The 22239-nt window shown below is 41.2% G+C and overlaps 1 protein-coding gene across 1 annotated transcript in view; it reads right to left on the reverse strand.

The window, feature by feature from the left end:
- AKT1 (AKT serine/threonine kinase 1) overlaps positions 1 to 22239 on the reverse strand; it is a 78595-nt gene that overhangs the window by 33199 nt on the left and 23157 nt on the right. The window contains exons 3-4 of the mRNA XM_058025451.1: positions 6846 to 6974; positions 73 to 184 (exon numbers count right to left, since the gene is read on the reverse strand). Of these exons, the coding sequence (XP_057881434.1) occupies positions 73 to 184; positions 6846 to 6974 (241 nt within the window). The remainder of the gene's footprint in view (positions 1 to 72; positions 185 to 6845; positions 6975 to 22239) is intronic.

The raw sequence follows: 22239 nt of genomic DNA on the forward strand, positions 1-22239 counted from the left end.
CTCACTATTAATGCTGAACACTTGCATCTGCTTTTGCAAGGAGTTTATGCATTAAATATGAATGAAACATACCGCTCCTCTGGAGTCTCCACATGAAATGTTCTTTCAATTACTGTGGTCCACTGGAGGCATCTAATGATAAATGTGTTTGGTTTAGGTCGCTCTGTCTTCATCAGCTGGCACTCTACCACAATCAAGGAAGAAAGAGTCATGGTACATAAGCAGGTTTAAATAATCATTTGTCTTTATTCTTATCTAGCAAACTGTTGCAATTAATCAGCCATAGAAATCTCTGTAAGTACTTCTTTAGGAGACTTGAGACAATTTACTGTGTTGATGAAACCAATAAATAGCTTGGGAGATAGCCATCTAAGCAGCTCTGAAATCAAATTCTGCTTTGAAAGGCTCCACATTGGGTCTGCCCATAGAGGTAAGCAGAAATGTGATGTGATAACACAGAAACCATTCAGACTCAGGTCCCATACTCTAAAGGTCATCCAGAGCACAGCACACGGCCAAAGCCATTTGATAATGTAGCAATTACATACACTGAAACTAAAATCAAGCCTCCACATCCCCTTCTATTGACTTTCCCACGTAAAACCCTGTCTGTGGGTTCCAGGGAGCTGCAGGAAGAACATCTGATCATTTTACAGCAACTGGATGAAGATCAGACTCAGCATTTCCAGTCCTCAAACACTAGAGGGAACATCAAACTGCAAAGGCACCCCCTGAGAAGACCCCACTCCAAAAGCCTTCAGGAGAGCTGCAGCAGTCGGGTGTGAGCAGCTTCCATCCCTGCCAGGCTCTAAGCACAGCCTAAAAAGGTTACAGAAGTACAGCTACATGCTAAGCCACCACTTCCTTCATCAAAATGTTCTGTCGAGACCTGAGTGTAATTTTTAATTTTTTTTTAATTTTAAATTTTTTTTTTAATGTTGAAATTTTAAATTTTTTTTTTTAATTTTTAAATTTTACTTTAAGCTTCTTAGGACGTTACAAGTGTTTATCCTTCAAATTTGGGCCAGAAAATGCTCCTGGATAAAGTGTACGCTTTAGCTCTACTAACAGAGATCTGAAAAACAGAAGAAAATCAATGAAATAACAGGAGCCAAACCACCACATTTTTTGGATAAACGTTAATAGAAAAGCTAATTAATTAAACAGATCCTGCCAGAGGAAAGTCAAATTAAGAAACCAAGTCAGCAGGGGAAAAAAAAAATAATTGTAGGAGTTTTTTCCTTGCATTAAACTCTTTTCCTTGCAGTTAATGAAACCACAAGCTTGCTGTTATATGGTCTTCAGTTTCTAAATAGACTCCTAAATAAATAAAAAGGCACTATGAAGACAAGAAGAAATTTCTGTTTACTGCTAGAGCTATGAACTTCCTCCACCATCAGCAATGTGCAAGTGGAGGACACAATCCACCAGAATAACAGTACACATTACTAAGGTTACACTGGTACCATTAGGTTAATTTCATTATTGTGTAAATTTAGAATGCTCAGTTTTAAGTTCAAGCTCTTAATTAGCACCAAGATAAAATATTTACTGCCAGTGTTTTTGAGCACTGTATTTTTGGCAATATATTTCATGCCTCATTTGCTGCTGGAATTATAAGCTTTTCAATTAGTAACTCTGCATTTTTCATTACAAGAAAATATAATTTTTCTTTAATAGCACGCTGAGGTTATACTGCGTCCTCCTAAAGCACTCCAATTAGATAAGAGAAAGTTTATTAATGAGTCATGCAAAGGCTTTAGTGCAATAAATGGCACTCCTTCATTCAGATTAAACAACTTCCACGCAGCGATGTGGCCGTGCTGGGTTCAGCCTGGCAGCCACCTCTGTGAGAGCCAAACACAACTGCCCAGGGTGAGCCTGGGGCTGATAAATTCCACCCCAAAGATCTCACTCCTGCTTCCAGACCTCCCACCTCCTTAGCTGCCCTTCTTTTTTTGTTGTTTGTTTGTTCTGCCTCCCGTTTTTATCTGCTTAATGTCATTAGAGGGAGGCTGAGGTTGTCCTCCAGGAGCCTGCACAATGCAGCCCTAAGACACCGAATGTGGCTGCAGACTCAAGAACAACATCAGGCTATTTCCTAACCCAGAGCTGTTCTCCCATACTTATACCAAAGTACAGCATCATAAAGAAATAACCACAGAGGTTTTGCTTAGATTTTAAAAACACTTTAGATTCATATTCTGAAGTAGCTGTATAGATATTTAAACTAGCCAAGAACTCTAGATTTAACCATTTAATTACAGCATGATAAACCACACAAGGTTTTTCCTGTTGTAGACAGGGACCAATTACATGTCACTCTTCCCCTAAATCAGCACTGTCCATTGATATTTGTTAAGCGTGCTGATCCAGCAATCTTTAAGGCATACAGCAAGATGAATAATAGAGATTTGTCAGTTAATAACCACTATAATTCAGGAATGTCACCCAGAATTGTTTTGTTTAGTGAACAATATGCTGTCTAATTACCCTGCTCAATCATAACAACACATATCAAGAAATACAGAAGGCTTTCCTTTACCAAAATGCCATACCATATAGGTTCTAGAAGTTTGAAACTACTACTTGTTTCTCACCATGTATGATAATCACATGGATTTTATCCAGTAAACAAATGAACAGTATTTTTTTTCTTACTTTTAAACTCAACTGTGTGCTCTTCACTGTAGCTGAAGTTAGAGAAATCCAAAATTGACATTCTCTAATCATCAATGTATTACTGCAATGTGCACCACTCCAGCAGAGCAGAGAGAGATGCTGTGTTAGTTTTAGGTCTGATTTATGGCATGTTTGGGGATTCTGCTATAAAAACATTCCATTTCAAATAGGGGCTGAGGGTCGCTTACCCACTTTGAAGGAAGTTTTTCCTGTGAAACAGGAAAGCATTCCCCATTTGCACTAGAGTAGGTACTATAAACAGCAGCCTGTTGAAAATTATTTAAATTTCTCTAAAGAACCTCTTGATTCTTTCCTGGCGTTTGGTCTTTTAAAGTAAGTAGGACAGAGAAATTGTTCTTAACAGGAATAGACACCAAGGCATTCAAATGTAAATTACCATTTTGTATTTGAAAGACACTTAGTATTATCCCAGTGACTTTCTAAAATGTCACAATATTTGCTTTCCCAGCACTTAAGCTAAAAGGCAGATTACTTTCCATGAAAGTGTCAAACTCTGCTCCCTATATAATGACATCACACTTAAAACAATAATGTCAAGGAAGAATCCTTCCTATTCCTAATTTGGTTTCTTTAAGGAAGGGTATGGAGAAATAGAAAAAAGAAAACAGAAAAAAAAAAAAGGAAAAAGGTAAATAAGGAAAATAGAATGATGAAGAAATAAAACTCTTGGAAGACAAACACAAATATTATGTTGAAGTGTCTGTTTTCTGTAACATCACTGGATAGATTCAACTCTGAACTGTTCAGCATGGCAAAAGTGAGGGGCCAGGAGCACCAAGTTACAGACCTGCACAAAGGTGGCTCTTAGCAGCAGCACACAAAAAAAATCAAAAGATCCAACCACTAATCTGGCCATCCTGTGCCCTCTGAAAACTGCCTGACTGCAGACACACAGTCCTGTCCCAAAAGGAGCTCTCGTATTGTTGAGCAATTATGTTTTCAGCAGTACAACAAAACCACCACAGTCCATCTTCCTTTTTGACAGCCGGCAGCAATAATCCCTTTCTAACAGGAACAGCCTCTCTCTCCATGTGGTTTTTCACAATATACTGCTTTTCTCAGCTATATGGTTTTAAAGGCTTATAACCTAATAGGGAGACATACATGATAATCCGAGATTACAATTGGTATGAAGGCTACTTATCTCACAGATTTACAACTCAGCCTCTACTGGTTATTCATCTGCAGGAGCTCTGGAGCAGAACTTTTAGGTACAGACTTTTTTATTCCTTCTACCTTATTAGCAGTAAAGTACAGAACACAAAACACAAATAAAATTCAAACATTTAGGCACCATGCTTCACAAGTGTTACTTTGGGGTCTTCTGTATTTGTTTTTTGTCTGTTGTCATTTTTTTTTTAAATCATCAATAGGTTAATTCCAGAGAAAATAAACTCCTTAAGCACAGCAAACATCAGTATATAGTTATTTTAAAAGGAAAATTAGGTGGAGAAAAGGTTATTTTAAATAAATAGTATGCCTCTCTTTAGCTAGAGGGGCTTTGAAACAAGTTTTCAAAAATGTACAATTAAAACCCTCACAGACCAAAAGGAAAAAGCACTGTGGGAGAAAGAAAGGACTGTCAAGCACATGGAAATCACACACTATTTATTGCTTATATTTTCTTCATACCCATTAAAGGAAAAGACAGGTGACCATTAGTTGTTATCTTCTGTCATAGCTTTCTCATTAATTATTTCCCACATCTCATGTGCTGACAAAATCACTCAATATGAATTTTACACGACAAGTAATAAAATTCCCCCATTAAAAAAAACCTCCTTTTACTTGCAAAGATAAAAAAGCCTACATTTTTGTACAGCAGAAGAGGGTAAAGATTTTAATCAGAAACATGGGACCACTTCCAAAGAACAGACTGACAGAGACAGCCTGCCATCTCATTAAAAAAAAAAATCTGGTTCACTAATTAACAAAAAAAGTCAGGGCTATCATGGTCTCTTGGACGAAAACAAAACAAAGATTAATTTTTACGAAATATTTAATCTTGATATTTAAATTAATTCATTTTTTACAAAATAATTTCCCCCACCATTCACTGGCAGGAGGCTTCTGCAGGCCTGTGCTCTGGCCTGAGCCTTCCTCCAGAGACAGCTCAAATTCATTCACACTAACACAAGATGTTAACCTGAATGAAAGGATCAGGCAGCAGGTTCAAAGGGAAAGCCTGTGGTGCAAAGTACATCCAAAGTGATCCCTGAGATGGGCTCAGCTGCTCAGAGCCTGGTGCTAATAACACCAAGTTTGTGGGTTCAATCCCCATATGGGCCATTTACATGAAGAGTTGGACTCGATGATCCTGTGGGTCCCATTCAACTCAGAATATTCTGTCAATCTGTGGAAGTGTGGAGGGCACCCAGAAGGGACAGAAGTGCTGGCAGCACTGCCTGCTGCTGCCTACATGAGAAATTAAATCCTGGTGGGGAAACAGCTGCTTCTGTGGGCCCAAATCCACAATAATGACTTCTAGCAAGGAGGCCCCACTCCAATCTTCAAGGCCTTCCTGAGATGCCACCAGGCAAGAGCCACTGCTAGGAACATCCTCCCACCCACCACCAGCCCACAGTGCCTCTTACAGGCAACTCTCACAACTCATCTATCTATAGGCACGTGCTGTGTCTTCTCTGACAATGCTCCAATGCCATGGTAACAAACCTGTTTATCTATAAATGCTGAGACTGATGGGCTCAATCTGCCAAAAAAGCACCATGTTGCTGTTGAGAAAACTGATTTAAGTTAACCCATTTTAAAGGCAACTTAGACAAAGAAAAGGTGATGGACACATTTTTACTCCTTAGTACTGAGCTGCCCAAGTAATGCAGTTAGCAGCAGCAAGAGGATGGAAGGGTCCTCCAGAAAGTGCATTTGTTAAAAGCCTCTGGCTATAGACCAAGTACTGAATTAATTTATAAATTAATGGCTTTCTTCTGCTTTGCTTTACCTTCTTGATCTGTAAGAAGATACCAGTCTAAAGAGGAAAGTACCATGTCATTACTGAAGTGAAAACACTCTGAGAATTCTCTCTCTCAAAGGACACAAAAAGCCCCAAAGCACTCTTGGAATCCTGCACAGAGGCACCAGGAAACAGCATGTCCATTATGTATTCCCTCATCACTCACAACAGGTAGGTGCTGCTACTGGAGGAAAAATAATGAACATTTCCATTAATTCCTACTGCTGCCCAGCCCTCTTCCAGGAGCAGGTGTTTCAAAATAAATACCTGCTTAATGATCAGCTACAAAGATGAATCCCCTGTATTTTGAGCTACCTTGTAATGAAGAGGGAAAGCCCCTACCCTTCTCTCTGCAGAGCTTTGCTTCCAGTAGTCACCAGGAACATGGAACAGATCATTGTTAAATAACAGGTGCCACAATGATCTATTTTTAAGTGGTGGAACGAGACACAGGCAGATCACGAGACAGGAAAGATTAAGAACAGGAGAAAATAAAAGCTGGAAGTATACAGTGAAAAGTTAAAAACATGAGCAAGAAAAGGAAATTATCTTCAGAGTCTTCTATCACATCCTGTGCTGCAGCACCTGAGCAAAGTCGGAAATGTTTGCATAGTACAGAGTGCAGAGGTTAGGAGATGTTATTATTTCCAAACCCTTTTGTTGGCTTTGATAGAAGAACTATGGGTTTGTGTTCAAAATTAAGAAAATCCAAGTGTGCTTCATGAAAACATGTGCTCACTCTGCTTTCTCTTATGCTGACAATTAAATAACTTTGACCAATGTCAATGCCACTGGAATCCAGATCTGGTGGCAGAAATGCTTCTGCTGTACCTACCCACCAAGTACATGCACCTGAGTGAATTTTCACTTTAAAGCAATTTGCTGACTAACATATATACAAAATATTAACAAATAAACCCGTTTTATTCAATAACCAGAAATGCTAGATTACCAGAAAACTTAAAAAAACCAAGAAAAATAAGTAGAGCATCAAACCTCCACGTTACAATCATTCCTGAGAAATACAGTGGGATTTATCAGCTCAAATAAACACACTTTGTGTTCAGACAGTGCTCTGGGCAGATCTGAATGTTACTGATGCAGCTTCCCAGCTATGTTACAAGAAGACATCAGCCCCAAAGTGGACAAGGAAGCAGCTAGAAACACTTACGAGCTACTGAGAAGTTATTTAAAGGTGATTCCCGCTGGTCCACATCCTGTGGCCGCTCCTTGTAGCCAATGAAGGTGCCATCGTTCTTCAAGAGAAAATACCGCGGCCTCCATGTTTTGATGTATTCTCCTGGAAAGAGAGGATGGACAAAGGGAAACAACCTCAGAAAACACCCCAAAATACTGACACACCAATAATTTCTGTTAATATTGGAACTGTATGTCATCCTGACAGCAGCAGTTGTAAGAACATTCAGTTCAGTCTGATACAAACAGTGGAAAAACACAGGCACTGAGTCACATACTGATAGCGATGTTAGCCATAAAAATGGGACTTCACAAAAGGTAAACAGCTATGTTTTGTTCTTCCATCTACTTTGATTTCCATTCAAATTCTGCAACATCTGCCTTAAATGCATTTTAAATTTAAAAAAAAATCAGAGCAGATGTCCTATGTATTATTTTTGCTATTGTCATTTTTCATACTGACAAGTGGAGAAATTTTTTTCATTTACATTTTGCAGCGCAAGTATTTTAAACAAGAATGGGTAATTTACTAATTAGTCAACTGCTTTATCAAACCAACAGTCACTTTCAGACCATAAGAAGATAATTCTCTGCTTATGTTACATAACATCACTCACTTCTCTCACAACATCTCAAGCATGAAACACAAGATGATATATCACAATATGAAGGAGAAAACGCTGGATGATGTATAGCCACCACAAAGTCGAAAACAAACATCTACTCTGAAAGATATGCCACCTTTCTTTGTCTGAGGAAACACCCATTGCTCACACCATGCTACTGCTCATCTGAGTAACCTGCACAGGTGACACTTGCGTGACTGCGTTACAGCCACATTCAAAATGTTCAGCAGCAGAATAAGAAGAAAAAAGTTAATCAAAACCTCAGTTATTTACTGGATTTATTAAGGTCTTCAGGGAAGGAAGCAGAAATCCCAACGATGGCTCTTCTGGATGACTGTCAGTATGCCTGAGTTTTCTGCTCATTTACCAGATCATTGTTTTCTGAGGCAGTCTCAAGAATCTCAAATAGCTTTTCATGGTGTCAAGCTGCCCCTCTAGGTCCTAAAAGGTCCTGTTTCTACTCAGCTGAGTCACAAAAATCTCATTCAAGGTGTTATTCTAAACACAGTACTGGCCACACTTTTCCAATTCTGCTCACCCCAAAAACTGATTTAAAAATTTTAAAAGCAAGAGGTCAACTACAAAGCACTCACAGCCACACATCAACCACGCCCTTCTCCCTTCTGTATGGTTTCTCACTGGTCTTTTTAACACTGAGAAGATGACAGAGCACACTCAGAGCTGAACTCCTTTCCAGCTTGCCACAGCAGGACCACGCCTGTGCACCCTGTAATGCTGCCCTGCAGTGGCTGGTGCCCAGTGCCCACAGGTTCACCTGCTGGCAAGCTCTTCAAACAACCAAGATAGATGAGAGAAGGCTCACCAGATTTACTGGCTCTGGCAACCTTCTGCTGCTCTGCTGTTCTCCAAGGCTCTTCTCATGCTTTCCCATTGCTCAGCTTTCCTCTGCTGGTGATTTCTCTCCCAGCAAAGTGCACCCTGCCCCAGGAACTCCCTTGCAGCTGCTTTGTCTCCTTCCTGTCCCCACAGAGCTCCTCTCTGTCTGTGGTGCAGTTTCAACCTGCTCTGGGCAGCAGCTGTGTCACTTCTCCGTTCACACTCATCCTTCTCCCTCCTGCACACAGAAGCAGAAGCAACCCCGACACTCACACAACACAGACAGGGGTGTGCACAGCCCCCACCAGCTGCTTTCACCTCTTTAGTCCTCACTGGGATTTCAATTTCCTCATCTAAACCAAAAATCTAAGAGCTACTGAGCTGTTAGGGAGAGTCACACAGAGTCACCTTTGCAGTGGCCATGTCTGCAGAAAACATCCATGTGAACTAATGAAACAGGTATGGGGCAAGAAAGAGGAGAGGAAAAGGAGCACAAACCTTCTCATTGTTCCTTTTAGCGATGGCTGTTACTGCCCTAAGTGTTACACCAGCCTGTAAGGCGCTTACCAAAGTGTCATCATCGCTCCAGGAATTTCAGAACTCACCTGTCATGGTTTAACATTTATAGGCAAGGAGGTAAATGTAGAAGGTTTTGTTGTCATCATCTTTTTAATTCTGACCTTAATTAAATGCCAAAAACTTTCTGGGATCAGCAGGAGATTATGAAGCCTTTCACATTTAAATTATCAGTCCAACTCGGCCCAGATCAGCGAGATTACTCCAATCTCATTACTGTTACACCACAGATGTGACTACAGGGACGAGAAGAAACTGGCATGCTCGGCCCAGCTCCTGACTAGAGGTTTGCCAGGTAAGCAGGCTGGGAAAGTGGCTGCCTAGACCATCAGGATTTTGGAACGGGCTGTTACATACCTGACTCGTTGGTATTTTCTTCTCTTGCATAAAGCACACCCAGGAGACCTAATGGCCACCACATATCCCTTATCATACCTGCACTTAGGACTAAATCCAGATTGAATGGGACAAATAATATCTGAACAGGGACAAGACTGAGAATTTTTACTTCCCTTACTCCCTCATTTATGCTACACATCCTCCCCACTGGCATTTACAGAAGGGACAATAATTTTTTGCAGATTCTGAAATTATTATCTGGTTATTTGCAGCAAAGTACACATAATTTTAAACTGAATAACACTGTACTGTCACAGGAGACTTTCTCTAAGATTAGATGCTTATGTTTGGCTCTCATACTTCCTTACAGCTTTATCCCACCGATCTGCTTCTCTGTTAGAAACACATCCTCTAACAGGATTAATCACACAGTCTTTAAAATTGTGCATTCCATACATATATAGCATCCTCCTCCACACTCACTGCTTCTGTGTGAAAAATCCAGGATTTCATTACCACCAGCCTTTCTGCAGGGATCATTCTACTTGTATCTTCCTTTAAGCACTGCTTTAGCTGGTTATGGTTCCTGATCCACCTTTTTAATTTGCAAATAAGTAACATGATTTTATTTAAAATTTTTTCCACATGTCTGGAGCTTAATGAATACTGTAATATGGCAATCCAACATATTATTGATTATTGTTCTTGCCAAGAAGAGTATGAGGCACAGTGCAGCATCTGTGGTACAAGCTTTTATTATATAACACACTGAGGTTGTACTTCTGCATCCTGCAAAAAAGCGGCAAGACACTGCCTGGTGTGTGACTTCCCAAGGAAATGATCTCCAAGTATAATTTTACATTCAAGCCTGAGCAAGCCATCATTCCTCTGCAGAACCTCGGAAACACAGACTCACCAACAGTCATCAAAAAGATGTACAAAGTGCATATTCTTAAGAAACGAGTTTATAGTTTTATGATTAGCTAAAAGACTATAAATGGCCTACAGCCCACGAGGACCACATCAAAAGGTGACAGCAAATCTGAGTACTGGAGGCAGAAAAGGAGTTTGTCAATACAGACAAAAAAATAATTATGTGGAACTGCTGGGACAAAGCTGTCTGAAAAACATCAACACCTTTTCCTTCCTCCAATATACTCAGCAAGCTGTCATGCCTCAAGAGTGAACTGAGCTGTTTCAATTTTTGCCCTGTGTTCTTTGTTCCTGTTGCGGTTTTGTTTTTAAGAATCACAAGAAGAAGTTACTTGAAGTCACTAATATTAGCAGTTATGCAGTCACACTAGAAAGAATCATACAGAGTACAGTAAATGCAAGCATGTGTGGCAAATTCTATCAGACAACACTAAAAAAAAAATAATGATCCACCATGGAAAAGTGAACAATTTACAAAGCAAAACATTTTTTCCTCTGTGATTCATTGCTTGTGTAATGCCCTGGCAGAGCTTTCTTTGTTTTCAGTAACAGAATGCTAACACTGCAGAGACAGGAAAGCAAAAGCATGGGTTATAAATCCTACATATAAAATCCTGGAACCAAACAGACTCCTCTGTAGCTTGCTGGCTTTATTATTTAAAATCTTTATGTATCATTCTGTTTACTCCGAGCAATTTCCAAATTGCAAAGATTCCCAAACTGTATATATCTGGAAACATACACAAAGATTGTTATAGACTGATTTCCCTTTATTGCCTTGTGCCTGCCCCCACACACTGCACATTAAAATACTTAACACACACTCAGAATGTAAATCCATCTCATGCCAGAAAAGCTTTTTTGCTGTAACACATACTGCAAAGCACTCTTATGCCTGAATATTTCAGAAAAAGTTAAACACAAAACTCCTTTGGCTCATGAAAAGTTAATTCTACTGAGGATTTACAATAATGCAGGGTTAGATTATTTTCCTCTCCTCCCCACAACAGTATCTCACCGAATCTGGAGCTGTCTACCACTGATAGAGTGTCTAACATCAGAAACAGCTGCCACTCCCTGGGAAGCTCACGGGGTAAGTGGAGAATAATGAGCAGCAAGCACCAGCAGAACAAAAGAAAATCCATCTTTATTTACCAACTGCTGCATGCTTGTTGCTGCATCAAGCTCATTCAAAGCCAACACCACACCCTTTAATTCAGAACAGACTATATTTAAGAAGCCTCTGCTTTTGTTTTAATCAACTCATACATACCAATGGTTTGAAAAAAAAAATCATTAGGTTAACCAAGTCAGCATCCAATGCTACCCTTGATATTTACAAAAGCACCCGAGCGACTATTAACTTTCTTATGGCCCAAAGTAACCAAGTAACAAGCCCAGGGGCACTGACTGAAAACAAAGTCTCAGTTATATGAAATGCAGTCAGGTGGCTACCACAAATCTACCAATAAATAATGCATTAAACTTTCTGCTCTGAGCATCAGAAGTAGCACCTTTCATTGCATTTAAGCGTAACACAAAAAATTAGAGCTTTTGAGTTATGCAAGCCTTTTGTACATTCCCACACGCTCTGATGATGTAGGGCACTCCCTGCTTGTACAGCCCCAGTTCCTGTCCGAGGGAACATGAAAGTTATGCCAATCGAAACGCTAATGTGCCACCCATCAAAGCACAGTGACTCATTTCTGAGCCTCAATGGCCATGAGAAGTGGTCTGCATCCTGTCGGCCTAATAAGGACTCCGAAAACAGACGCCAATTTCCTTAAAGACGGGAACGTTTCAGGAGCTGCCATCTCGTTCATGCTGAGCAGTGGGATGCGGATTTACAGTTAGTTCTTGCTGCTTGAGTAAACTGAGTAAGTGTCCACTCGCTTCAAAACCAGCTGAAATCAAAACAGATTTGGAAAAAGAAAGCAGGGCTTGAAAACTTGCCTTTGCATTTCTAAAGCACTCGGAAGCAAGCCCTTTCCAAGTGCAGGGAGCTAATTCTGGATCTTAACGACCTGACACCAAACAATTAAGTCTAGGGTGACCTGAATGAAAACTCTCAGCTCAAGTAAGTTTCGTTTTTTATAAAAATAGCTGCACAGACACCCACCAGGCTGGTGCACCACTCTTCGCTCCCCGATGCAAACTGTCAGAACATGATATTTAAACACAGTAGCATTTCGGTAGCTTGGGGAAATTAAAATAAAGGAAAGAAAAAGAGGTTATGTTAATGTCTTTCCCAACACGCTGGCGGAGAGAGGAGGACCTCTGGTTTGTCTGCCTATTCAGAGGCGCAGCGAAGGGGCCGCTTCTTTGATGATTTTTTGGGGCCCCTCTCTGGATGCCTCCTCGGCCACGGCCTCCAGCGTACAGCTGCAGAGGCGCTCCCTGTGCCTGGAATCTCAATGAGCAGCCTGGGGCTCCGGCGGGGCTCTCCCGGCGGGGAGGTCACCGCGGCCCTCGGCCACTGTGGGAACAGCTCTGAGCATGGCCACCACCAACCAGGCCAGCCCTGCACGGCTCAGCTCCTCCGTGCCTGCCATGGCCCGATTGAGGGGTCCCGCGGTCCCACTGGGGTGACTGGGGTGTGATAAATCGGTTCCTCACTTTCTTCCCCCGCAGGCAGTGCGATGGCTGTGGGGTGCATGGCCGTGACTGACGTGACTGCCAACAGGTTCAGCAGAAGTGCTGCCTCCTCCTCCTTGGTTTCAGCTTTTCTAAACCTCCTGCTGCTTCTGAAGCTCAGGGAGAGCTGCAGTCCAGGGCACCTGCTTCATTACCATATCTTGGGGGAATGTGGGGAGGAGGGAGGCGGGCACCGGAGGTGGGGTGAAGGGTGATGGATGAGCCGTCTGGTCTCTGTGCGACAAAGGGAGCTGTGGGAGGACACTCCTGGTCACCTGGCACCCCACATCTGTAAATTAACTTCAGAAAGCAGCACATAGCCTTGGCTTCGGGCTTCCCACAAAGCTCTGTAGAGAAGTAAACGTACTGGAAGCTGCCCCTGTCTGTAGTTACACAACAGTGCAGGTGGGAGACACCTAAGGAAGGCATCGGGTGCTCTGATTCACAAAGCTGGCCATGGGAGAGATGAGAAGCCAGATTACAGAGAAAGAAAAACAGATTCTCACCCAATACTTTCTCTGTGCAGGGGATGGACAACTACCACGTTCTCAGATTCTATCTCTCCCAAAGGGTTTGAGATCACAAGCCAACACCACCACTGCAGAAAATGACACCCCTGTTTTTACCACTATACTTCAACTGTATAGTTATGTAAAACTGAAACATGGAGGTTTATATTTTTCTTTTTTCTTTTTTTGCTGAATTTCAGTTTAGAAGGTCAAAAATGTTGCCATATTGCTTACAGCAATCAATTTAAGCAATACCAGATATTCCCAAAGGAGCAAAAGAGAATTAATCAGCATGTAAAAAACTCCTTACTCCTACCTTTGGCACAGCTTAGTCAGGCTAGTCCTAACCTACAGCTGTCTCCAGTGGGAGAAGATGTAAATGAAATTTCATTAAAAACAGCAGTTTTAAGGATAGCTACATAAATTACAGGAAAATATAAAGTGGTTTCTTAAGCTATACTGAAAACAATCTCAGAGTGAATTGCATCTTCACTACCTCATGGTGTGAACAAAAGGACTTAAAACTACCATGAGGTGTCCAACACGATTAGAGAAATCCTTAGAAATAAACTTGCAAGCAGCTACAGGATTTTAACAAAATAAAACATTCCTGTAACAGAAAGTGCCATCATGTGTTTCTCTGCTTTTGACAGGTGCCCAACTCTCTCCCATTTTTATAAATAAATAAAAATGACAGAGGAGGTGTCAGATTCACTGAACTGAATTAAGCATACTTAGAACAATTATTTCTCCCCAAGTAATTTTTACCTTGACACTATGATGGAAAATAGCACAAGCAGCTAACAAGGCACTTAAGCTAATGAGCCTCTGCAAGTTTTTAAATATCTTCCCTTAGAGGAAGGAGGTAGCTACAACTATTCCTCAAGCTCAGTCTGAATATGGTCAGTGTTTCTGCTAATCAGGCTCTTAAATACACCCCATGTACTTATACAAACAGCATGACTTGGTGCTCCAAAGATTTTATGTCTACTACAAATACAAAGAAAAATAAAAGCTAAAGCAGAAACACCAAACACACCACACCCTGGTGTATTTGAACAAGGATGGGCTTTTCTAGACAGCTTCTGGAAGTTGATTCAACGATTTTACCTTTTTGCCTAAGAATCCTTAGGCATGACACTAGTGCTTATCTGAACACATGCCTGATTTGAGTATGACATATCCAGTTTTGCTCTTCAGTAAATCCCATCTAGAGACTGGCAGAGCGTCTGAGGGGACAAAGCAAAAAAACATACACAAACCAAAGCTCTTCCTGAACAAATCAAGGTGAAATCACAGGTCAGGTTTTTAACTTTTATTCCTCAAGCAACCTAAACATAGGGGATGTTCAGGAAAAGCACCATGGATTGATTAAAAATTATTTTAGGACCCTTCTCTCACTGTGCCCCATTAAAAAAAATTAGGCGAGTCAAACACTCGGGCAAGAGTGATTTTTAGATTTTTATGATGCATTTATTTGTTTTATGAACATTAAACCTGGAAAGTACTCAGCAGAGGTTCCTCATTAAAATCCCAAAGCTGGTGAGGCTGAGAGATACCCTGGTAGCTTGGAGGGGTGGGAGCCCATGGGAAAGCAAGAACAGGGGAGGGAAAAAGCAGGACACAGCCTGGAAGAAAACAGAAAACATCCACATTGAGGATGTTTTCATCCACCACTCCTTGAGTCCCTGGCTTGCTCTTCTAGGCTCCCATTACCACATCATTGTGTCATTCACAAAGTGAATCAAAACCTCAGGGAATTGTAAAGAAATGGAGGGGGGAAAAAAAGGTTAAAGGACCTTAGGGGAGATTTATGGAAACAGTGGCATTTCTAAAATAGATATGAACCAACTACAGAGGCAGTCTGAAGAGGGGGAAAAAAGCTCTCTTAGTAAAAACTAAGCTGCAGGACACGGATTTTAATAAATAAGCAATTTATGGAGAGTAAGAAATTAACACATTGTACTGTTACTCTTTAGCTTCTGGGTTTGAGTCCTAATTTTCAACATAAATGCACTGAGTTGTTTTCGGTCACTTACAATAAAAGCTCTACCAGTAATTGTGTGATCATGCTGTGCATCAGGAAATTTCTTAGAAGTGCCAAGAAAATAAAATCAATGTAGAATTTTAAAATGTTTATACAAACTGATAAATATTTCGTAGAAAGATGAATGAAAGCTAAGTTAAACAAACATTTCAATGGAAAAAATAAGAAATGGCATTAAATAAGAGGTGGTGTCTTTATAGGGCTGGGGCTAATTTGGATTTCCCTTCTTCATTTAGTCACTAGCAAGTCTACAAAATCCTGGAGGAGGACAAGAAGACCATGTTAGTTCGAATAAAAAGTTTCATTTATCTTGAGGCATTTAATGGCCATCAATGGAAAAATTAGGAGCACTTCCCAGAAAGCAAGTCCTAATATTTGTTATCATGGCAACCTCCTGGTTACGCCTCCAAATTTAGTATTCCACAGATAAGTTTTACTGAGTCACTACCCCAAACTCAGCAATGAAAATCTCCTCCAGATAACAGGAGTGCTGCCTCATTTCAGAGGAATTTTGCAAAGTAACTTAATTGCATGCTGAGAATTTATTAAAGCAACTTCACCACTGAGTAGCGTAAGAGCAGAAAAGCCACAGCAGCTCTGGTGCTAAGCTTAGTTGAGTAACCCAGGCATAAGAAACTCTGCCAAGGACTTCAGTGCCTTGAACTAAGGTGTGTTGTCACTGTAAAGCAGAGCACAATCCACACTGCTGCCTCAACAGGGTCACAAGCTCAGTCAGACACACTATTACATCTCATTTATTTTTTTAAAAGACAGTAAAAATGTTGAGTCTTAAAATAATCGAACAGCAAAATTCATGCTGGATTTCAGTGGTACCACAATTTAGCCCTGTGACAATGAAACATGTCTAAAATGCAACTAAAGACACATGCATATAATCACAACTATTTTTTAGCCTCGAAGTTATCTATTATATTAACCTCATTATACTTCTCTGTAACAGCTCCAAGCCCTAGGAGAGAATGCATTTCAGTCACACAAAGATCTGTTTCTTACACAAGGATGAATGAAATAAAGATCAACCTGAAAAAAGACACAATAAAGACCTACCTATCTTGACACTGCAACCAAAAATTAATTTTCTTGTTGCCAACAGCATTTTCCTACACTAAAGTCACTTTTCATTTTAAAAATAGCATAAAAAATGAACAGTACATCCCACAGAGAAGTGGAAAGCAGATGGACACAGAGATGGGAGCCTGAATTACAGTTTCTAGTCTGCAGTGCCTCTTACTTTTGTTTTGGAAGGACATGGCAAAAATTCCATTTTCTATTCAAACTGCTCCTATGAGCAGTGTTAAAATAAACATCATCCCCAGCCTGCCCTGAACTCACACCAGTTTCTGTGGGCATCAAATCTGGTACTTGCCTCACTGGATCTTCTGAGGTCAGGGACTGCCACATCAGCCCCACCTTTCCTCCACACCTGGTTTTCCATGCACAGCACACCACACAACTCACATTCCTCCATCCACCCAAATCCTGAAAGCCCCATCCCATAACTGAACACAGTCCACTCTCTGTAGTTCCACCTTCCCACTCTCACTAGGATGTCCCCAAAGGACAGAAGCCAAAGAAACTCCAAAACACATCCCTCACCTAACCACATTACAGAAACTCATCAGGTGTAGAACTTGCAACAACTACAACAACTCTCCAGGAAAGTCAGATGGCCACATTCTGAGAACACCAGAAAACCATAAATAAAGCTTTAAACGTTTAGATGACAGCTTTTTGCTTTTTCTTGTTTATTTTCCATTTTCTTGTTTATTAATTTCATTTTTTTAAAAAGGAGAGAGAAAGAGCCCTACAGGTCACCTGGGGTAACATTCCTGAAAGCCAGGTGCCTCAGGGACTTCTGGCAAGGAAGGCACAGACACATGTACAGGAAAGCCTGCATGCAAGCACTGTTTGATGCTTAGCACACCCTGTTTTACAGCACTGCCTGCCACTGGTCCCTGAGCTGATGCTTCCAGCTCAGGTGGCAGCTGCTGGGGGCTCCTCTGCCACTTCAGCCAAGCCAAGCAAGGTCAAGCCAAGCAAGGCCACCCTGCAAACCCTGCAGCTGCCAGTAAGGTGGGAGGGGAATTGAGAACTGTGCTAGACATGAGTTAAGACATGGTTACAATTCTGGCTGAAACAGCTGCATGGGAGCAGTGCTGACAAAGGGACAAGCTGGGTCTCTGGTGGGCAGAAGGGAAGGCACTGACTGGGCTGAGAGCACAGGCAGGGCAGGGAGAGGCTGCAGCCTGACCCCCACCCCAGGCCATGCCAGTTGTGCCTGCGGCCATCACCAGTCCTCTCCTGCTCCTGTCCCAGCACCAACACAGGCAGCTGAAGCACAGGCTGTGCCCAGTCTGTGGGGAGAGTATGCTCCCCACTCAGCACCTCCTTGCTGACATGCAGCAAGCTGGAATCTCAAAGCTGAATCCTTCAGATACACAGAGACAGGCAGGGATGCTCCACAGAGCTAACGTGGAGCATGGCTGGGAGCACAGGGTCCCTGCACTCACCCTGCTCCTTCACAGGCACAGCCAACACACAGGAAAATCTTCCTGTGTCACACTGCCCACAAAGACTGTACCACCCTCTGGGCTGGGAAGCTGTAGGGTTTAGATTATTCTCCTGTTTACTGCTGCTGCACATTTATTTCCGCATCCCCTTTTTAACTTCAGGATTACAGCCTGGGTACCAAAATAAGGGACAAAAATGTTTCCAAAAAGCAGTCACTGAACACTTAAAATTTTCATTTATCCACAGCATACTAAACGAACCTTGGTTGTGGGCAGACTGATTGCAAATTACAGTTTTCTAAATGAAGACACATTCGGCTACAGAAATTGGACAATACAGGTAACACCTTCTTCTTTAAAAAAGAGACAAAAAGAAAAAAAAGAGCGAGAACAAAGGACCCAAATGAAAATTACTGTACTGGTATTTTATTTGGTGGTAAAATTGCAGCTCAACTACAAGATTAACTAAGCACAAGTCCACTACTGGGTCACTATCACTGGTTTGAGAAAATGTTTTTCTATACACTTTTCTTCCCCTCATCAGAGAATCCAAATTTCCTAGTGTAATCATTTTCCCAATTTCAAAAGAAATGGAAGCCTTTCCAAGAAATCTAGATATTTAATCACAGATGCAATACAAGATTAAAATGGTTTTGAAAAATTAATCCTTTATGATAAAGTTTCCCAATGAGCATTAAATCAACAGGTTCCAAATTTCAGGTATGAAATCTGATTGAAACTGCTGCTCTGCAAAACTACCACCTACATGCTCCTGCCTGTCCTCGCTGAAAATGCAGCCTAAATTGCTACTTCCATAAAAAAAATACATCCAATACTAACAGGAGTTCTATGAAAAATTTTTGATGGCCTGCAAGGAATATTGCACTTAAACCAAAGGTAAAATTTACAGTAATTTATATTATAGAAATCAACTGCTCTGCAGATATGCATACAAGCAGGTTCTCATTTCATGCTGCAGTTAGAACTTCTACCAAATTTTGGGTGGTGGCAATTAAACACCTTCATTTGCAGTCCTCTATTCTTTGCACCTAATTCATGACAGCACACAGGATGGAGAAAAAGGTGGTTATGGCATTTCATTAGGTATGCTTCCATGTCTTAATCCTTAAAAAGGAAACTGTAAACAGCAAGCTGGAAAAAGGATGATGATGAAAAAGCAAAGAAGACAGGGATGAGGGAAATAAAAGGATTTTTTTTTAAATGGAATTTAGGATTATAAACATCAATGCCTTTTTTACAAAGAGATCCATCCATATCCCCCCTTTCTTTGTACTGAAGTTTAATAACATTCTCTCCAAGTTACCAATTTTGAGAAAATCACTGGATAAACACTTGTGTTAACCCAGCTACATGGCTCAGTGCCAAATGTAATGCCAAACTTCCCAGTTGCAAAACGAGCTGTTTTTACACACCAAAGTAACCACGCAGCAGGCCTGCCGAGCCTGAAGACAGCTGACAGAGATGACTGTTGCTGTCCCCCCATTGCACCGACATCCATCCAAATACCAACATCTGCTGTGCTACAATTTACTTTTTACACAACATTTAGCAAAACAGTGCCTCTGACTGCAACATCATTAAGGAAGTAACAACAAATAAATCGCAAAGTCCCATCAGACAATTGTAAAATTAAGGCATAGTTTGCCTTGCATACACTGAGCCTTAGTCCAGACATGTTGGACTTCAGAAATAATAAGCATTAGAAAGCGTTTTCTTTTATTAAACACACAACACAAAATTCTGTAAACCATGACAAGTGTAATCCATCAGTACAGTGTAAATTACAGTTTTGAGGATATTGACTTGACTCAATCAGGAGAGAAGCAGATGCCTGCGAGGCAGCACAGCCTGCCCCGGACCCTCGCAGCAGCCCAGACTCCTAACAGGATTACCCCGTGCCTGGGAGTGTAAGCTCTAAATTCAGGGCCTGCTCCTTTCCAAACACTCTGAGCACGTATTTGTGCTTGCAAAGTAAGGAATTAACATTCCTAGAAACTCAAGTGCCCTTTGCTTTAAAAGCAGGGCTGAGCAAGGGGGCCAAGGGAATTGGGCACCACGCACAGAGGCGAGGTGGGCGCTGGTAGCGAGCCCTGCTACAAATTCACAGCGTGGAGACTCAAACCAGGATTCTGGCTCCTGAGTGCAAGCCAGGTCTGGTGAGTGGCTCCACTGCACTGCCCAACACAGCTCACACTAAAGAGGACCCTCCATGATCAGTGTCCTTCCAATCAGTTGTCCTTCACACCCACATCACTCAGGGTGCAACTCAAAATGGGGCTGCGCTGCCACTCTGACCCTGCCACATGGCTCAGGCTTTTGCTGGCACACAGGCAAAAGAGGAGGAAGAACAAACAATTTTAATCTTTAAAACTGTGACCAATTTTCAAAACCAACTCTTTCTTCCTTCTGTCCTGCAGCAATTCTATGAATGAAAAAATAAGCAAGAAAAAAAAAAAAAAAAAAGGAAAATTTCTCACTTTCTTTTCTTTTGAAAAATAGATACTGAAATGAAAAATTTAATGAAAAACAGCTTGAATTCTATTAGGCATCAATTAAAAGGTTTACCCTCAATCTTTCTGCTCCACATCACCCTCTTTAACACCTTTAATAAAAAAAATGCTTGAGTTACAAAAAGCAACATTTTTTGTTGGAACAATCAGTCCCTCTACATCTCCAGACAACGTGTCTGTCAGGAACAACAACATACCCAACACTCAGCTCGAGATACAAGAACTTGGCAGGCTGTATTTCAAAGCAGTTTCACCAAAACAATACCCTTTCCCTTAAATCCCTATCAGCTTAATAGTGGAGGACCATAATATTTCAGATAACACAGACAGCAAGCATTTTGGTAAATTCAGTGGACATTCTTTATCCGACTCAAAAATAGCCCATGTTCACAGCCAGATTAACAGAAATGCTACTTCACCTTAATTCATGCTAAAGGCAAGGGGTTACAGCTTAAATATTTCTGGGGGTTTGGCCAGTGTTGATCTGTGTTTGGCCATGTATATATGCACACACAAATATATATATTTTTATAGATATATATGCCCATTGAAGGACACAGGAGAAGCCATGCAAAGCACAGCCTGTGCCCAGATCCTCTCCCAGGCACGGTTTTAGAGGACAGACTCCTCTGTGCTAGCTACTATGTGTTTGCACAACACAAGTCAAGGTCCAATTGGAAACTTATCTGAAGAGTTGCTCCTGTGCAAACTTTAAGTTCTGAACCTCTGAGTTCAGAACTGAAACACTATTTGTTTGTCCATTTATCCCCTGGCACGGTTGGCTTTTTGTCAGACAGATGTATGCCACATGCAAGTCATTTCCCAACCTCTCTGCTCCACCTCCCTCCACACACTCTGCACACACTCTGACCCCTCAGCAAATGTTGTAAGAGAGGAGGAAGTGTTTCTGACAGTTTGCATACTCTTCACAACAACTTTATGCCAGAGTATAAATGTTTTCTCCTGCCCTCCAACCCTACTTGTAAGGAAACAAAGCAAAACAAACACCACTTCCCAAACAACTGAATGCCCTAAACCTAGCAGCAGGAAAGGGGAGGGAAGGGGTGGAGAGGAAAGGAGAGGATGGATTACACTGAAGTTATTTTTGTCCTGTTCAAGTGGATGGGCAGAGATGACTAAATATAGAATTTATCAAGGCAGGTGAAGAAGAAAGATGACATGAGCCCCATGTTTCAAGGAGTAAGCAATAAATGAAATATACTTCTACTTCAAGGCCCAAAAAGCTTCCAAAACAAAACTTATTTGCATGAACAAGATTCAATTGAACAAATACTCAACTCACTGGCTCCTTCCCTTTAGACACATCACAATGTACATATTAAGCAGATAGGTTTCCTGTCTCTTACCTGGTTGTACTATATATAAACAAGACTAAAAGTCCACATTAAAATGGAAAGAGCTTCACTCGGTGACTCTGGACAGAAATTCTTTAGAAGAAAGTATGTTTGCATGTACAGCTGGGTAATAAAGCTGTGCTTGAAATCAAACATTAAGGAATGTTATGTTGTCAGTGGCAACACAAAGGATGTGGTTTCTATGAAATTTAACCAATTGTGTCAGGGACAATTGCTTTCTTCTGGTCACACTGCAGTCCAGAGCTTGCTCAGAGTAACTGCTACAGCAGTCTGGATTTCACAACTGAAAATACATTCATACATATTTTTAACTCCTTCCAGGGTGTGAGTTAGTCTGTGAAATGCCCTGGGTGACTGGTGCCAGAAGCACACACTCCATTCAGTACTGTGAGCAGACCAGGCTGGAAAACAGACAGCAAGAGTCACCCA

Source organism: Melospiza georgiana, chromosome 6 (assembly GCF_028018845.1).
Source record: "Melospiza georgiana isolate bMelGeo1 chromosome 6, bMelGeo1.pri, whole genome shotgun sequence".
Taxonomy (NCBI): domain Eukaryota; kingdom Metazoa; phylum Chordata; class Aves; order Passeriformes; family Passerellidae; genus Melospiza; species Melospiza georgiana.